Source organism: Carcharhinus amblyrhynchos, chromosome 11 (assembly GCF_965287045.1).
Source record: "Carcharhinus amblyrhynchos chromosome 11, sCarAmb.v2.hapA, whole genome shotgun sequence".
NCBI lineage: Eukaryota > Metazoa > Chordata > Chondrichthyes > Carcharhiniformes > Carcharhinidae > Carcharhinus > Carcharhinus amblyrhynchos.
Window position 1 is genome coordinate 50,352,363 of NC_137334.1, and position 19,804 is coordinate 50,372,166.

The window sequence follows — 19,804 nt, forward strand, 5'->3', positions numbered from 1 at the left end:
GTGTGTTGACATGTTTGTGAGGCAGTTTGTAATTTGAGGAATCCTTTGATTCATCCATTATGTTTTGTTTCAATTAGAACAACTGGCACCATGTTGAATTATAAAAAATGATCCCAAAGTACTTCTGTTGATTGCATGTCTTGTGTGGTGGAATGGTGAAATGGCAATTTCAGCCCTGCATCTTAGTGCAACAATCATTTCTCCTCTATTTCTGTTCCTGAATTGATGTGCCTCAGTACAAAAAGGCCGTTTGGGCCTCTTTTCATCAAAATCCTGGAGAATTCCATGCCTTTTTTGGGTAATCAGTTCATTCCTGATCCCTAGGAAGTCTGTTCTCCCTAAGCTCTTCAAGGAAAGAGCACAACAGCACATTTACATTTTGAACAAAATAGATACGTTGTTGTTGCATTTTAACAGAGGCTGCAGTGGAACCTGAGAATAGAATTCATAAAGCCCAGTGCTTATATTTAGTACTGGACAGCATGCAAGAAATTCTTCTTTTAACAATTTGTTAATTATTAATTACTGCAAATTAACATCTCTGGCACTGAAAGTTACAAGTTTTGGGGGTGATCTTACTGGCTTGCCATGCTGGTCAATCAGCATGGTGAGCCGGTAGGTTTGCAAAAGAGACGAAAAATCAGGTTCACCCCGGGGAAGGGTGTGAGGCTGATTTAATCATTTAGATCTTCATTTGAATGTTATTAGTGAGCCCGGGATGTAATCGCCCAGGCTCACTTCCTTAACGGTCTCATCATTGGAGGTCCTCACTGCAAAGATCATGTATGGTCCCCAGCAACGAGGACCTGGCGTGATGGCCTCACTGGTGGGACTGGAGGCCATTAAGGCCCGCTAGGTGGTTGGGGGCCATGCCCCTTGGGCAGTGTCAGCCTGGCACTGCCAGCCTAGCACCATCAGACTAGCACCTGGCACTGCCAGACTGGCACATAGGCAGTGCCCACCAGGCATCCTGACCTTGCTCATTGGACACCAGGCAATGCTGAGGGGCAGGGCCTAAGAGGAGGGGTGGGACCAGAAGGGGAGACAGTGTGTGTGGGGGCTGCAATCAGAGTGTGGGAGAGTGGGATAGTGATAATCTTGCAGTGCACTGTGTACTCTTGACACTGTGCACTGGGAGATCAGGTGCATGTGCAATAGTGCCCCCTAGCAGCCAGCAGCTAGCTTTCCGGCATGGATAGACTCTGCCCACACTCCCGAATGGTGAGGAAGGCAGTTTGTCTCCTTTTTTTAATGAGTTTTTTTTTCCATAAGATTTGATTTTTTTCCCTCACTGGTAAGATGGATCTGAAACTCTCCCCTTTTTTGCTCGTTCAGTACTTAGAATCTTTTTTGTAAGATCACCCCTTTGAGTTGCATTCCTTCAGGTCATAATTGTGGATTGGATAACTTAAAAGTGTGTAATGTAAAATCAAAATCACTGTTTTAATTATTCCTTTCTGTCTCCTTATACTATATCTTTTAACCCTCTCTTTCTTCTGCTCTCTTTTGTTTCTCTTTCTGTACCTGATTTGACATTTAATTCACCCACACTACATTTCATTTTCAGTCCTTGCACCGTTTATTTCTCATTTCTCCAAGTAATAGCAAGGGAGAAATGTGCACTGTAGCCTATGACATTTCTCTGAAATGCCCAGATCTCACATGCTGGTTTTCTTCATTATGAGATAGTAAGAGTTTCTATGGGTATTTATAAAGGAAAAGAGAGTGAGTGTTAGTCCTCCCAGTCTATGCTGCTCCTAATTTGTATGCGTGTATGTGTTGTTAATTTGTTACCATTCAATTATGGAGCATTTAGGCAATTGTCAGGACCAGAATTATTTTTTAAGTCAGATGAATGTCGAGCATATATGGAAACTAATTCCCATCCTCAATGGTCTCTAAAACTATGGTAAAATGTCTCTGGTTTCTCAATAAAAATTTCACACATTAGAAGGTGAGATTCTAAAACATTCACTTACACAGAGTTGAAATTGGGCCCAAATGTGTGTCTGCAGAGCACCACACACTTACTTGATTTTTAAAAGATTAAATAATACCTAAAAATAAAATTTAAACAGCAACTGCATGCAGAGAATCATAGCACCCTAAAGTGCAGAAAGATGCCCATCGAGTCTGCATCGAACACAATCCCACCCAGGCCCTACCCCCGTATCCCTACATATTATACCCACTAATCCCTCTAACTTACGCATCCCTGGACACTAAGGGACAATTTCTTCGCATGGCCAACCAACCTAACCCGCACATCTTTGGACCGTGGGAGGAAACCCACACAGACATAAGGAAAATGTGCAAACTCCACACAGACAGTGACCCGAGCAGGGAATCAAACCCAGGACCCTGGAGCTGTGAAGCAGCAGTGCTAACCACTGTGTTACCGTGCCGCCCAACAAGCTGCTCTTACAAATTACATGGTTTAGACAACTTCATCTTTAAAATGATGGTTAAACCTGAACAGCAATATTAGGGGAAGGCAGTGTCTGCCCGGAGAGAAATCAAATTAACTTTCTTAGTGACTTTTCATCAGGATTGGGATGAGTTTGAAACGTAATAGCTTTCAAGCAAGTAAGAGAGGAAAGATGAAAACAGAACAAATGGGAAGATCTGTATTAGGTGGAAAACAGGAAAGATTAAATTACAAAAATGTTGGTGGAATTGTCATGGAATAAGTAATAAAACAATAAAACTAAAAGATATATCTAAAGGATGTGTGAATGACAGAATAATGAACAGCTGCCATCCAAGAAACAAAAACAAGATTAAGTCCAAATGCAAAGAAATGGCAACAAAATGGGGGCAGGAATTACAATCTGAATTGTTGAATTCAATGTTGGGTCCTGTTGTGATGTACATGTTCGAAAGGTGAGATGTTGTTCCTCTGAACTTCACTGGGACACTGCAGGTGAATTCAACATGAGACTAATTTGGTGAATTAAAATGACAAGTGGCCAGAAACAGGGGGTCGTGATTGAGAACGAAACCTAACTCAGTTCCTCTTTCCAAAGACACTGGCTGGAATTTTACCACCCTGCCCGCCAAGGGAATCAGAGTGGGCAAGGGGCAGATCATGGAAAGGTTCGTTGACCTCGGGTGGGATTTTACTGTTTTGGGATGAGCGAGGCCCTAAAATCCTACCCAGTGTCTGACCTGCTGAATAATTTCAGCATTTTTTGTTTTCATTTCAGATTTCCAGGATCTGTATTGTTTTGTTTTAAATTAGGAGAATTATTGGTTCAGTCAATTTGTGGGGTTGCTGCATTTTGGACGTTGGAACACAAAGTGAGCAGAATAAGGTCTATCTGTTGCCCCTCATGTTTAAAGTAAAAGCTGTTGCCACTCATCAACAACCACAGTTAGGAGTAATTCATCTTTCTTTCAGGTCAGAGGACGTCCAGAACCTCACATCACATGGTATAAGAATGGGCAGCTTGTTCCAAAGAGCAATCGGTACTTTACTGAACAAAGTACACGTGGAACTTTCAGCTTAGTCATTAAAGAAGTGCAAAAGGAAGATGCTGGAAAGTACACATGTGAAACTGCCAATGTTGGTGGTGTTCGCCAAGTAACTGTGGAGTTAACTGTACAAGGTATGTGCATGTGATTAATCTGGTAGAATAATGATCGTGACTCATTATACAGCAAGCAAAGTGAAAGCAGAGGATGAATTCTTTTCAAGCTGTGAGCTTTCCTACGTTAGTACTGCAGAATGGATTCTCCCATCACTCACATCTTCCTTTCTATTTTACTTACTCTCCATATGAACATGCTCAATAGTAATACACATGTGTAATTGTAAACTTTGCACATAGTATGTGCCTGTACCGCGTGTGTCATTGAAAGTCTTAGTCGGAAATGGGAAAGCTTCGATGTTCATGCAAAGGTGTATGAAAGACAGAAAAGTTATGATTGACTCATGTTTCCATCTGAAAAAGAATGAGCCACTAGCTTTAAGGGAATTGTTCTTTCTCATATGACCCTTTGCTTTAAAAATACAAACCATTATCTCATAGAATCCTAGAATCTCTACAAATCAGAAGGAGGCCATTCAGCCTTTTGTCTTTAGAGACTGAGGAACAGGAATAAAACATGTGGTTCCTTGGGTCTGTTCCACCAAACAGTGAAATCATCATTGACCTGTGGCCTAACTGCATATACCTACCTTTGCAGCTATACACCCACTTCTAGAATCATGGAATCACTACAGTGCAGAAGGAGGCCATTTGGCCCAATGAACCTGTACTGACAATAATCCCATCCAGGCCATCCTCATAACTCCACGTATTTACCTTGCTAATCTCCCTGAAACAAGTTGGCAAATTAGCATGGCCAATCAACCTAATCTACACATCTTTGGTAGAAAACTGGAGCACCTGAAAAAAACCTATGCAGACACAGGGAGAACATGCAAACTCCACACAAACTGTAATCCAAGGCTGGAATTGAACCTGGTTCCCTGTCGCTGTGAGGCAGCAGTACTAAGCAGTGTGCCACTATGCTGTCCTATAGAAAAAACAATGATAGCATTGTTTTAAAAGTATCAATAAACAACTACCAAAGCAATCAATCAAATTCTTCAAACTATTTTTCCCCTTCCAGTGTCAAACTGGGGGAATCATGTGGAGATGAAAATAATTAAACTTCTTACCATCTAAGGGAGCTCTCAATCATACACACTTGAATCTGAAAATGGCACTCATTTACAAAATGCATTCAAAGATTTTAAATCCACTCAAATGGTCAATCTGTTATGAAAGTAAGCAAACTTCTATTCACTGGCTACATCAAAGACAGCCAATCCTTTAATAACTTCTTAAAACTGTCAGTCAAAATGTAATCTCAGTTTCCCCATTGGGATAACTGATTTTGGAACTTTAGAAGCTCACCAGAGTAACTAAATGCACAGAAGCCCTGAGTGTTAATGACAATAACAATCCTGTCACTCAAAGTATTGTTCCTCAACTTCCAAGCCCCCACTACACTTCATTCATCGTGCTTCACTTGAAAAAACCAAATTCATTGATGTGAACCCCAAATATGTGAACTGCCATAGTTTTCGGATGAAATTACAATATTTAACGCAGCAGTGATGGTTCGCATCTCATTGAAAACTCATCATTAGGAACTCTTGTTTTATTCTTGTAAATGGTACTTTGATAGGTACATTTAATGTTGAAGGCGGTATTCTGCACAACACACAATAGCTGCCATACTATAGGTACAGCTCCTGCTCTGCCCAAGACCACAAGGAACTACAAAAGGTCATGAATATAGCCCAAGTTATCACGCAAACCACCCTCCCAAACATTGACTCTGTCTACACATGCTGCTGCTTCGGCAAAGCAGCCAGCATAAGTAAGGACTCCATGCACCCCTGACATTCTCTTTTCCACCTTCTTCCATCAGGAAAAAGATACAGAATCTGAGGCCAACCAACACAAGAACAGTTTCTTCCCTGCTGCCATCAGACTTTTGAATAGACTTACCTTACATGAAGTTGACCTTTCTCTCACCTTAGCTATTCTGCACTCTGTCCTTTCCTTCTCTATGAACGGTATACTTTGTCAGTATAGCGTGCAAGAAACAATACTTTTCACTGTTTATTAATACATGTGACAATAATAAATCAAATCAAATCAAACTATAGTGAGAATGTTATCCTGAAAACGCATAATGCACCCAAATGATTCAGAATAGTGCAATGTATGTTTAAGCAATTCATGGTGACTTCATGGTGAGCTCAGTTCAAGTTTTGCTTACTTAAAGTAATGCTTTTACAGCAACCTAAGCAGCATATTGACTCCCGTGGATAGAGTGTATTTTTAGAGGAGACTGGCTATATTTGGGTGGCTGTTAAGAATTAATCTTCTTGCTCAATGGAGATGCATTTATAACAAGGACCTCATGTTTTATCTTCAGAAGGTTTGAAGCTGTTGTTAATAAATGCAAAGCTTTCATTTTTATGCCTAAGCACACTACATTACAGAATGTGAATGCAAAATTCGAATAGAAAATCCTGCAATCCAATCTAATAAAACTAAATAACACTTATGCAGTCTCCATGAAGTAGCAGAACTGGTCAAAGGCTTTCCTTAAGGCTGTTATTCAGTTTATATACTTTTGTTTGAGAACTGCTTTATTGCAGCTATTTGTCAGTTTTGTGGTTGGCATGTATCGATTTATTTGAAATCAGATGAAATTCAAGCTAATAAAACATTAGAAGAATGTCCCTGACACCCACCCAGTGTTCAGACCTTCCAGAGATTACTTTTTTATTGCGTAGGGGTTGAATTGATTGATATCAGTGACAGAGATGGGTTTCAGATACATTTTTCCAGCATCTCCTGCTGGGTACTACTGAGCATGATAATGTATAATAATCCATGGTGCTTGCTGCTGGGGCGGTGTGATCAGGTTCACTGAAAGTTGGAAAGTTCTCAGGAATTACCATTTCATGGAGTGAATCGTGAATGTGCAGAATTTGCTTAAAAAAGTGTGTGAGGGTCACACCATTTTTAATGTATAAATCAAACAGCAATCTGTGGTGAGGCAGAGATAGCCCATGAATGATTTTCTAGACAATTTGTGCTGGCTTCATCTTTGGCAGTGTAAAAATTGCATCTGGTATTTCATCTATCCCTAAGTTTCATGAGTTTGCCGCATTTGGACATTATTAGCCATTAAACTCACAACACCACATTAGGTCTAGTAATTGAGTACGTGTACCCTGTTAACAACAGAATAATCATTAATCATTCAATCTCTCTGGCCTGGAAAGTGCAGAGGTCATTCTTCAGGCAGTTTTCCCTCTCTCTCAATTCCATCTTTCTTTCTTTCCCTCTTATTTTTCTGTATCCGATTTGACTCTAATTTCCCCTCCTTCGCAGTACTTCCACTGTTAATTTTTTTACTCTTTAAATCTCAGCATTTAAGGAGATACAACCGGGCCCATTGTATCTCACTCCAAAGCCCATTCACTTGCACAGTGTTAAAAATTGGACCCGTTATTGACCAGTGCCCCAGATAACCCACTGCTCTTGATGTGCTCTTATCGGTTTGCATTTGCAGCAAATTTGCATGCAAAATATTTTTGAACTGAGGGATGCAGGAACAAGTCTGATAGACATTGCTGTGAGATTCTCCACTTCACCAAATTCTGGAGAAGTGCTTATTTTGCAACTGAAATGTACATCTGCAGGGCAGTCTCCCCCCCAAAAAATCTAAGTGCCCAACTGGGTGGAAATGGAGGGTTTTTTGGCCTATTTTTTAGGTGCATTTAGTGGGATGGAATTCCGGCACACTGTACAACACAAAATTCCATGAGGGAGCCCAGGAGATGGGGGGCAGGATTCAGGTTGGGAAGGGGGGAACGGGGCCTAAATGAGACTGGCATCAGTGTGCTGAGCAGGCCACTGCGATGACCCAATCTGTCCATCAGGAGATCAGTGCATGTGCACTGCCGCCCCCCCCTCTCCCACCACCCATCACCAGCTTGCTGATCACTGACCTCCCATGACCCCTCCAATTGCCAGATGGGCCTCAATAGCCTCTGTTCCTTCACACCTGGTCCCTGTTGGTGGAAACCTCTTCCAGTGTGTTTGGAAACATTAGTGAGCCCAGATGATACCGTTCTGGCCTCACTAATGATATGCAAATGATGAGGCCAGTGGAGAAGGACAAAGGATAAAGAGGCACTACCCTGAGCACAGGATTAACAGGCAGAGGTGAAGCTACTTGGACAACACTAACAGCCAGTGCCAAAGGGGTCTGCAACTTTCTAGGCACATGGTCTCAGAGATCTATGCCCTCATCAGTGTAGATATTACACCTTATTCTACTATGGCCACACCCTCCCAGTAGCAATTAAAATAACTCTGGTCTTGAATTTTACCACCAATTGATCCTTACAAAGGTCAAATATAGACCTTTGCAGTGTGTCACAGGCAGTTACACACACGTGCCTTTCCCAATGGCAAAAGTCTTCTTCATCGAGGCTAGAGAATACATCAGATTCATAACTGATAGGATATCATACACTCAGAGAGGACAATGGGCTTTTCCATAATTTCTGGTTCAAGTGCAAGACATCATCAGCTGCACCCACAATATGGCCACCAAGTCACGCAATAACTAGCCAGTAAGAGCAATCAATAGGAGGGTCTTCCACTCTCTCAACATCCAACTGGCCTGTGACCAGAATAAGAGCATTGTACATGTGTGCCTGCTTTCCTGGCAGGGTGCCAATGGCAGCTGCCTTGACTCCTTCATCCTCCACCATTCTAACTATCTCACGCTCTCACTCCAACTACAAAGTGCATGAATGGATTTAAGTGAAGAGGGATATCTCTTGAAGACATGTTTACTGACACCACTATGAGAGTCCCAAACAGAGGCACAGAGGCCAATGTCACCTGCTGAGCAGGACAAACATTGAGAATTCATCAGGCTTCTGAAGGTGTGATGTCCATGCTTGGACTGGTCAGGTAGTACCCTACAATACAATTCTGCAAGAGCCTCAGCCATTGTGGTGATCTGCTGCATTCTTTATAACATGGCCCTCAGGAGAGAACAGTGAAGCCCCATGAGGGGCAGCTCATCTGGGGAGGAGGAGGAAGAAGTAGCAGAGAAGGAATTGAAGAGAGTTGATACAGAGAAATGTCACTGATGAATGATTTCTCCTGCCACTCTCCAGAAAGAGGAGCAGGAGCCTTGAATATTTCATACAGGTTAGCGTCAATAAAACAAGGGTCTGGTTTTCCCCAAGTGCCAGGCCTCTGGCTTCCATATGACATCTCACTTTTCCTAGTGCAGCAGATAGAAGGCTCGAAAAGTGCAGCAGATAGAAGGCTCTGGCACAAACCACAGAGCCCTCAGGACAACCAGTAAACTCAGTGATGGCTGCTGTGAGGGGTCTAAATAACTCCTTCACTTCATCTGAACAGCTCCATTCCTGCCCTGACAGGCTCTAAGTGGACAGAAAATCAGTCTCCTTACCAAATAAGGGTTCAACCCCATCACAATCTGCACTTCAATCAGTTTCCCATCAGAGGCAGATTTTTGAATTTGGTTTTTCACGCCTGTGGTGAAAATCAAGTCACATCTTAGCAGCTCCCAGCAGCAATTACAGAGGAACAGTTGTAGCAAATTGAAACTGCTCAGCTGGCGTTAAGTGAGCAAAAGCAAAGTGATTATTTCCAATACTTTATATTAACAAGTATAATATATGAAATCAACGATGCAATGGTTATCAAGACAGATAAACCCAATGAAAGCTGAGTGTTTGAGTTAATCAGCTATACTTTCAAAGGCGTATGCCCAATTAATATTTCATGTATTATAAATGTGTTCCAAAATATACCATTCATTTTCAATGTTTCTAAAAAAAAGTCACAGAAATTCTCTAAATGTTAAAGAAAGAAGACATTTTAGGTTGCAGTTTGGAGCTTGAATCAGGGCATTTGACCAATGATGTCATGGACACAACATCCATCAATCTGTATTATTAATATAATCCATGCTGTTGAGCTGGTGCATTCTCACTGAGAGAAAATTATCAACTCAGTTTGGGTGTACACTGCAAAGGATAGATAGATTAAAACCAGCTATGCTGAGGTTGCTGTGTTTTATGGGTGTATCAAACATTACATCCTCCACTCTTTCACAATGGATGGTGTATAAAACACAAATGAATAACGAAAGTACAATGGATATATATTAATTAACATAACTAATCACAGGAATTCGTTTCCTATTAATGCCAGTAAATTGTGGCCCTCAGAACTTTTTTTTTAACTATAGTCATGAGTGTAACTTTACCAGTGTTATCTCATACTTTTCCTTAGTGCTGCTTCCCCCTTTGAGCATGTCCGTCACAGATTCATTCCTGCCTTTCCCTTCGCTTGCTATCTGCTTTCGTAGTGCCCTCTCCTGGTTGGTTAATGTCATTGACTGAATCATGAAACGACAGTTCACATTTTTGTGAAACATTTGCAAGAGTCTTCACACATGGAAACAGGAAAACAGCTGCTGGGAGATCAGTGGGAGGTGTGGCAGCAGTACCTGGAAGCTTGACTGAAGCACTTAATTTTGACCAACCTCATCCAACATTCTGCAGGAGTCACCATGCTGCAAACCCCTGGGTGAATTAACTTCCCCCTCTTCCCAAACCAGAAATTCTGCATTGCTGGCCTTACTTCAGTCCTACAATTTCTCTTTCTCATAAATTGTTTGAATTCACTCTCTGCCTTTTAATTTTCTTGTATCTTGTGCTTTTTCTTTTTTTACTCCTCATTTTGTAAGTATCTGATTTATCATTGTTTTTCTGTTTTCTCATTTCTTCTCCCATCTGTTTGATATTAGAGTCATAGTCATACAATACAGAAGAGGCCCTTTAGTCCTCGACAAATCTACACTAATCCTACTTTCCAGCCACGAGCCTTGAATGTTATATTCCATCCACTTACTTATTAAAGATTGTGAGGTTTCCCGCCACGATTATCCAACCAGGCCATGCATTCCAGACTCCCTTCACTTTCTGGGTGACAATGTTTTCCCTCAAATCCCCTCCAAACCTCCTGTTGCTCACCTTAAAGTTATGCCTCCATGTTACTGACCTTCAACTAAAGGGAACAGCTGCTTCCTATCCACCCTGTCCATACTCCTCATAATCTTATACAGTTTAATCAAGCCCTCCCTCAGCCTTCTCTGCTCTAAAGAAATCAACCTGAGCCTATCCAGCCTCTTTTCATAGCTCAAATGCACCATCTCAGGTATTTGAGGAGGTCAAACAAGGCAAAAGACTACACAATAAATGGGAGAATACTGAGAGGTATAGAGGAAGTGAGAGACCTTAGAGTGAATGTACACAGATCTCTAAAGATAACAGGACAGGTTGATAAGAATGCATAAGGAACACTTTCCTTGATTAGCCAAGGTATAGAACATAAGAGTAGGGAGGTTGTACTGGAACTGTTTTAATCATTAGTTGGGACACAACTAAAGTACTGCGTGCTGCTCTGATTTATCTGATTGCAAAAAAGGATGTGGTTGTACTAGAAATGGGGCAGAGACAACATACGAGGATTTGGCCAAGGCTGGAAAATAACAGCTCTGGGGCAAGTTTGGATAGGCTGGAGTTTTACCCCTTGGAACAGAGGGGTGGTACAGTAGCACAGTGGTCAGCACTGCTGCTTCACAGCAGCAGGGTCCTGGGTTCAATTCTTGGCTTGGGTCTCTGTCTGTGTGGAGTTTGTACATTCTCCCTGTGTCTGCGTGGGTTTCCTCTGGGTGCTCCAGTTTCCTCCCATATTCTGAAAGACTTGCTGGTTAGGTGCATTGACCTGAACAGGTGCTGGACTGTGGCAACTAGGGGAATTTCACAGTAACTTCATTGCAGTATTAATATAAGCCTTACTTGTGATGAGTAAGTTAACTTTAGAGAAGGCTGACGGGATTGAATGTACAAAATTTTGAGGGGCCCGGACAGAGTCAATGGGATGGGTCCATTTAACTTAGCAGAGAGGTCAGTGACTAGGGGGCCTAGATTTAAAGTGATTGGTAGAAAGATTAAGGAGTGGTTGGGGTCTGGAACTCATTGCCTGTAGGGTAGTAGAGGCAGAAACCCTTGTTTAAAAGTGTTTAGATATGCACCTCAAGTGCCTTAACCCAAAGGGCTATGGACCACATACTGGAAAATAGAGTTAGGCTGAGTGGCTCATTTTCCATTTGGCACAGATGTGATGGGCTAAGTGGCCTCTTTCTATGCTGTAAACTTTCTATGATTCTATGATTGTGATTGGGATGCTTCTGAGGAAGCATTCTGATTTATAGCTAGTCAGGCACTCCTATATCTTGGTATTGTCATTGGTCCAATCTTCAAGATTCAGTTAGGAATAGGCATCTCTGCCTGTACTAATAATCTGCCAAAGCTGTCTGTGTTTACCTTTGCCTCTACTTTAGGGTGAGCAGCTACAGAACACATTTCACGTTGCTTGAATTACCTGATATTCTTTATTTTAAGTCTAATTTGTCAAACTGCCTTAGATAGACTAATTCTACTCAGGGAATTCAGTAGTGCCAGCAATGATGAAGGTAAATTAGTAAAAAAAAGTTTGAAATTCATTTCCCTTAGTATCGCTAGGTTATTTCTATTTTTACGTAACACCGCCTGGTAACCCTTATTTCACGTGGCTATGATTTAATAGAACAGGAAATGGTCTGCAAGACAGACACATTCCTACAAATGGAACAGTTGCTTCCATTTTCAATTATCCCATCACCCTGGGACAGAATTCTAGTGACCAGATCTCTTATTTTCTGTTATTCATCATCCAGTTTATATTGTAACTGGGATGGTGATCTTCAGCAAATGGAGTTCTAATATGTCAAAAATGTAATTAAAATTCTGTATTTATGTAATTTTTTTTATGAGACTAAGAGTTTGCTAAGTCATTTATTTTTCCTACCAAACTCAAATTTTCTGATTAAATTTTAAGAAACATCAGTTTAATACTAAATATCATTTCTGTAGAAACTGGTATCTGGGTGATATGCAGCAAACCCACATAAAAAAATCGTATTTCTGTGTTTGTCCAAAATATAGGAGTGTGTTAGCAATTTATAAATCCTATGCCTCAGAATGTCTCAGCCCTTTAGCAGTATGTGATGGGAATATATAACTCCACAGAATCTATTCATTGTAAAATTCCATTCCAATTCTCTTTCTGCACATAATGGTGCACTAAGATAGACTTTCCTCTGTTTCCATAGCTAGTAATTCTTGGAACAGGTCACTAGTCTATTGCCAGAGGCTTAAATAGCTTGAGGGGACAACACTCTGCATCAAGCATGGCTGACCAGGAGTCTCTCCCGCTCTTACTGTTAACAAATGATGAGTTTGGAAGGATTTGCAAGTTGACGCTCAACCTGTTTGGCTGCTTTATGATCATGTCTTCCTTGGCCATCAAGTCCTGGAGTGGGACTCAAACTCACTCAGAGGCCGGGATGCTACCAACTGCGCCACAGGATCTCCAATCACTGTATAACATAATGTGCAATCATAAGTTCAGAAAATCTTACATTCGCAAATATGACCTTTTATGAATTGTACTTTTTATATTCCAGAGGATACTGACAGGAAATATGGATGGCCTTCCAGCACCAATGCTTCCAGGTAAATGCTTATTAAATAAAATGTCAAGTAACATTGCATAACATTTGCAATAAAAAATGGAAGTGGAAGTTTAAAACTTGATCTCATAAAGTTGAGGGCACTCAAAAATCCTTGAGGACATTTACTGTTGAGAGCTGCAGTTTCCACCTATTCTACTAAGTAGTTGGTGAGGACACCATGCAATTTCACCTCTGTACAACTGGTTGCTATAGTCTGACAAAATGACTCATTATAGTACTCCAGTCACCTCTGTTCACCTTACTCTTTGTTACTTTTATTCCAATCACTTAGTCCATTACAACCATTGTTATAATTCACAAAATGCTCCTGGATGACGAAGGCCACTCAGCTCAACTATTCAGAGTGAACCTGAAATCCCTTATTACATCTCAATCTATTCCTGAGAGATTCTAAGATTTTCACCTCCACTACTCTATTCTTGATCAATCAGAGAATCCAGTCGATGTATTAGACACTCATTGTGTGAAAAAAACCATTCCTGATTCCGATTATAAATTTGGCATTTAAAAATTGAAACATGTCCTGGTAAATCTGAAAGGTGACTATAAATTAAACCTCCTTTTCCATACTATTTACAGCCTTCTAGATATTTATAAGATTATCCATCGGACGTCTCCTATGGAGGCTTAAGGACCAAAAATCCTCAAGTCTTATTTTGTACTTGAGACTTCTAAACCTAAAAACCATCCTCTGGCTCTGCTTTGCATTGCTTCCCAAGTTTGAATGGTCGTCTTGTGTCTTAATGATGAAAACAGTATACATTGTTCAAGGTTAAATCTGAAAAAAAAAATCACTGCACAGTTTGAAGCTGATTTCCTTACTTGTATACTTGCTTCAGGCTATACGGTTCAGGATTTTTTTGATTGTACTGTTTGCTGCTGTATAATGGTTGATCACCTTGAGGATCCCGCCACCTGCAAGCTTTGTTCGTAACTGTTTTAACATCACTCATACTCTGCTTTCATTTTTCCCTCCTGATGTATCAGTTTCAATTTTTGTGAGTTAAATTTTATCTCCTATTTTTGCACATTTTGTGCTGCTCATCCTGTAATTTGAGTTGCCAGCCCCAGTTGCACACTCCCTTTGAGCATTATTTCAAGGAAAATTGAGTACCTGAAACTAAGTCATTGATGTAAATTGGTAATGGCAGCAACACTAATGTCCAGAGCAACCTACCAACTAAGTCCTTGCAATTTGGTGGAATTCTCCTAACCAATGTTTTATGCCCTTCAATCAATTTCTTGCCCAATAGCAAGATTTACTCTTTAGAGCATTGAGAACTTTTTGTGTGCAACTTTGTCAAGTGCTGATTTGAAGTCTAGTAAAGACTATATTGACAACAATCTACTTGGATAGTTACTATTTATAATCTACTTGGCATGTCACTTCCTCTTAAAAAAAGCCCAGCAAGTTCACCAGGCAGGATTGTTCTCTCTGAAGTCCACATTAAATTTATTATTGTTGAGATAATCTTCAATTTTACACCTATATCCAATCTTATTATTTTACAGACATTTGAAATCTGAGTATCATCCCTTTTGAATATAGGTATCATGTAGATCTATTTCCAATCTGCAGTATCCAGGAATTGCTTCATACTGATTGGCAATATCACCCCTTTTTACTTTCTTTTCGGGACTTGGAATAAACATAGTCCACCCTTGGGGATTTATTGCTATTCAGACCTTTTAGTTAACCAGAGCATCCAACTCCATTACATTAAAGACAAGATTTTGCCTGGATTAACTCTCACTGGGGAGAATCATAGTCTAAACTAGAAGTATAGAATCCCTACCGGCAATTTGGCCATCGAGCCTGCACCAACAAAAATCCCACCCCTATTCCCTACTAATTACCCTGCTAATCTCCCTGACATTAAGGGGCAATTTAACATGGCCAATTTATCTAACATGTACATTTTTGGAGTGTGAGAGGAAACCAGAGCACCTGGAGGAAACCCATGCAGACATGGGCAGAATGTGCCAACTCCATATAGTCAGTTACCCAAGGCTGGAATTGGACCTGGGTCCCTGGCTCTGTGAGGCAGCAGTGCCAGTGAAAATCTGGTCCATTGTGTACTATCCTTCATGGCCTTCTTCAGTCAATTGTAATCATCTTGGTTCATTCTTCTCCACTCTGTGCCACCCCAGAACTTGGTTCTTATGCTTTCCCTCATGTGTAGATGAAAGGGAAGTAATCATTCAGAATAGTTACTATCTGGCATTCATATTTTAATTCAAACTAGTTTGCCTCTTTTATGATTCTTCCCTCTAGTTGCCACCTAATCATTAAAATACTAGAAGTACTTATTACTAATTTAGTTTGTATCTGCAGCTAAGCTCTTTTCGAGTCTTTCTTTACCTCTCTAACCATCGTTTTAACTTGTTTCTGTGTGTTTTCATACTTACGCATTAATCCACTTCCCTTTTAAGAACATAAGAACATAAAAAATAGGAGCAGGAGTAGGCCATCTACCCCCTCGAGCCTGCCCCGCCATTCAATAAGATCGTGGCTGATCTGAATGTGGTTCAGTTCCACTTACCCACCTGCTCTCCACTACCCTTAATTCCCTTTTTATCCTGCAAAAAATTTAGGATATGTCTTTATTCTTTCTCATTAATTTGAACATAAGTCCACTTTGAGTCATTCTGATGTAATCTGAACTTGCTAATATTTATCATGCATGCTCAACACTCTTAAGGGTGAATTTCCACAATTTGCCGATCCGTTGTAATGTTGGCAGAAGGGCTGTCAAAACTGCAGAAAAACTCTCCAAGGATGATGATGAGCAGGAAGAGCTGCGTGTTATCAGCATAGTTACAGGATGACTCCATAACAATGATTGATTTTGCTAATAGTTTGCATTTAATGGAAAAGGGTCCAATAATGTAATTGAGGTAACAACGTGAAACAAGAGGAAGAGACGGACTGTGACAATTCAAGAAGGTGGCTCATCACGATTTTCTCAAGGATGATTAGGGCAGGGGAAAAAGTGCTGATGCTCAGATCCCATAAAATAATTTTTAAAATGCGATTTTAAGAAATGTGGTGGCCAGATTGAGACAGGTTGGAGTGGAGCCAAACAAAAGCAGTAACATGGAGCCAATGAGGAGGGTGTTATTGAGATAATTCTGAGAAAAGAAATGGCGGAGAAGAATGAACCAAGCTGATTACAATTGACTAACTGAAGAAGGCCGCGAAGGATAGTACACAATGGGTCAGATTTTCATTGTCGGGAAGATGCCACAGATCTTTAAAAATGGTGGGTGATGAGTTAATAGTTTGATTGACAGTTTAAAGAGGCTATTAAAGGAATAGTTGCCTTTGATGTAGGATCTGAACAGAAGTTTGTTTTATAAGGGATTGCTCACTTGTAGTGATTTAAAAGCTTTGAATAGTCTTGTTGAATGGGAATTGTTTCATTATCAAATGTGTATGAGTTAGAGGTATATTAGATTGTTGAACATTTATTTTTTCATACCCACGTGGCTCCTGAGATCTGTCCGTGGCGGATGAAGGTAAAATTGCCATAGTCCTTAATGACCATAGGCTGCTTTCCCTTTTAAGGAGGAGAGCTGACTGCAGGTTATTAAATCTATGGGTCCCCACACCTCAGATGAGAGGCATAATTGATTCTAATTGCTGAAATATTTGTGTTAATCTGGGCTAATGCGGTGTTGTTATTTGAGTGTTTTCCTCTGGGGATTTTTCAGAATGGGGCTTGATTAGGTTGAGTGACAGAGAAAATCATGTGACTGGGCAAGGCTAGTCTCACAGAGAGACAAAAGTTCTGTTGCTACTTGGAGCCTTTAGAGAGAAGTGGCTCTCTCTGTATGTTTCTTTCACTCTCTGGAAAGAGGGACCTGCTAGAAAATAGGTCTCTTTCTCAAAGATTTTGCTATTTGAAGATAGATCCTTCTCTGGATGTTGCTGCATGGGAATCAGAATACAGGTGTCTCTCTGTATCTTGGTCCAGAGGGGTTAAAAGGCTGGAAGCATAGCACCTACGTGTGCACATCTGATTTTGTGTTAACTGATTCTGAAGAAGGATATATATCTGTGGGAATATTGCTTAAATTGGAACTATAGAGATAGCTAGCTGTTAAGAATTACACCTTACTGTATTTAAGTATTTCAATTGGTAAAAGTAATGCGAGTTCTTCTTGTTATATTTTAACTGTATTGTTAAATAATGTTTGTTTTAATACACGTTTCCTAGTGGGTTAATAGAATCACACCTGGAGTGAAACACATTATGTTTGCATTAATACCAGACTAACTTCATAATATACCTTGGAGTTTCTGATCTAGTCCCTAACAGATAGTAATTGAACTGATGAAATTGAAAATATATTTCACATGAAGTGCACATGAAGCTGAGTGGTACTCCTGTTATCACGAAAGCTAAGATCAACTAACTCAATATAGACCAGGAATCAAACTTGGAACCATTTGCTCTGTGAGGCTCAGTATAAGTTACCTTGAGGAACTAAACCATCTGAAGTACTATGAGAGGCAGAAATATTTTTATAGCAGTATGTATGCCGATGTATATTTCTATTTATTTGTGGATGTGGGCATCGCTGGCTGGGCCAGCATATATTGCCCAGCCTTTCTTGCCCTTGGGAAGGTGGTAGTGAGCTGCCAAATCCAACATCAAGTTGATTAAATCAATTATTACAGTATCCAAATGTGGACGGCAATGCTGATACGTTTAAAACCTACGACAGTTTAATTACATGAAAGCCTACAGTGAAATTGTCCCGGTAATCAGGAAATAAAGGAGACTGTCTGAACTCAGAGAAAATAATTATCATTTATCTAAATGACAATGAGTAAGAACGCTCAATTTTTTGGTTGAATATAGATAATAATTCCAGTAAAATGTCATTCTAATACACACAAGACATTCTCAGAGTTACTGTCTCAAATTTCTCCATTATTATTACTAACATTCTCAGCTAGATGTACAAGGTGATATGAGATCTAAGACTGTGTCTGACCCACTTAACAAATCAAACATCAGTCTGATAACTTGCTGAAGTCTTAAAAAAGCAGAGCAAAGGGAGTTAGGTTACAGTAATTTTGTATCATGTTTTTAATTACAGAAATGGGACATTGTGATCTGGGGCTATTATAAATCTCTGATTCATTTTTCATTTACATTCCTGACAACTTTAGTACATTGTGAAACTGATCATATGATTTGTGGTTCAAACTATGGTTTCCAACCGGAATGTGGTGTGGAGATGTACCAAATTTGGAGGGAAATGCTCCAATTTTACATATCAAATAGAAACATAATTTAAAAATTATATATTTTTGTGACATCAATGAGCATTTATTGACCCTTACAGATACCTCAGAAACGTGCAGCATAAATGGACTCTGAGCCCTAAGTATTTAGAAACACATACTCCTGTGTTCTGGATTAAATTTCAATTTTATCTGTTTTGACAGATGTAAAACTAATTCAGGACCTCCCATGTTGCAAATTGAGTGGAAAAATCTAGTCTTGAGGCTCACGACCCTTGGGTTTCTTCCCTCAGCAGGCCTCTCAATGCCTTATGCAATTGGGTTGCAGTAAGGAGCTAAGCCCACAAATCACTTTGACTTCCCATCCCTACTACCACCGACCCAAGGGATGGCCAGGAAATAGGTGTCATAGTTTCTGAGGCAAAGGTAGGAGGAACTTGGTAGGAGAATGCCCAATAGTGAGCACTTCTCCTCGCTCTAAACCCTTAAAATTTTAACTGATTTTATATCTCAGCCCTTTGTATACAGATCCTTAGGTCTCATTTGTTCCTTTAAAGCTCTTCCAATTTCTTTAGTTGCTTGAATGAATGTGCCACTGCTATGTTGGGATACCTCTCTTCCCTTGATAGAAATGGGCCCCCCTTCCGGGTTGGGTTCTCATCTTGTTTATAATGAATGAGGCACAACTTTTGAAACTGGGTGGAGTGGAGAGTTCAAGCCAGCAGACATTTTGTCTGATACAAATTAAAGGAAATTCAGAAGAACAGATCTCATGTTGATTAATTCTGTTTCTGAAAAGATATTTTATTTGGGGCCAGCATGCCCTTTTTCCATCATATCTCCCATAATAATGGTTCGTAGCATTTAAACATGCCCAATAGTAGGAACTATGCATATCTTCACTCATTACCTAGATGGGCGTCATGGTGGCACAGGGGTTAGCACCGCTGCCTCAGCACCAGGGATCTAGGTTCAATTCTGGCCTCAGATCACTGTCTGTATGGAATTTGTACATTCTCCCCGTGTCTGCATGGGTTTCCTCAGGATGCTCTGGTTTCCTCCCACAGTCTAAAGATATGCAGGTTAGGTTGATTGGCCAAGCTAAATTAATCCTATAATCCTTGTGTCAGGGGGATTAACAAGGTAGATATGTGAGGTAACGGGAATAGGGCCTGAATGGGATTGTGGTCGGTGCAGACTTGCTGATTCAAGTCTGCATGATTCTATAATTCTATGATTCTAAATAGTTATGACTTTTGTACTAATTATTGATTGTCCTTGGAAAATTTGTAAATTGTGCAAAATATATACTATGACCACATCTGCCAAACCCTTATT

General features: G+C 40.3%; 1 protein-coding gene across 4 annotated transcripts in view; it reads left to right on the forward strand.

Moving 5' to 3' along the window:
- The window catches only part of LOC145350125 (myosin light chain kinase, smooth muscle-like), a 331,906-nt gene that overhangs the window by 117,930 nt on the left and 194,172 nt on the right, over positions 1 to 19,804 (forward strand). For all 4 annotated transcript variants that reach the window (XM_080199061.1, XM_080199060.1, XM_080199063.1 and 1 more), the window contains 2 exons: positions 3,401 to 3,608; positions 13,141 to 13,189. In XM_080199061.1, coding sequence (XP_080055187.1) covers positions 3,401 to 3,608; positions 13,141 to 13,189 — 257 coding nt within the window. The remainder of the gene's footprint in view (positions 1 to 3,400; positions 3,609 to 13,140; positions 13,190 to 19,804) is intronic.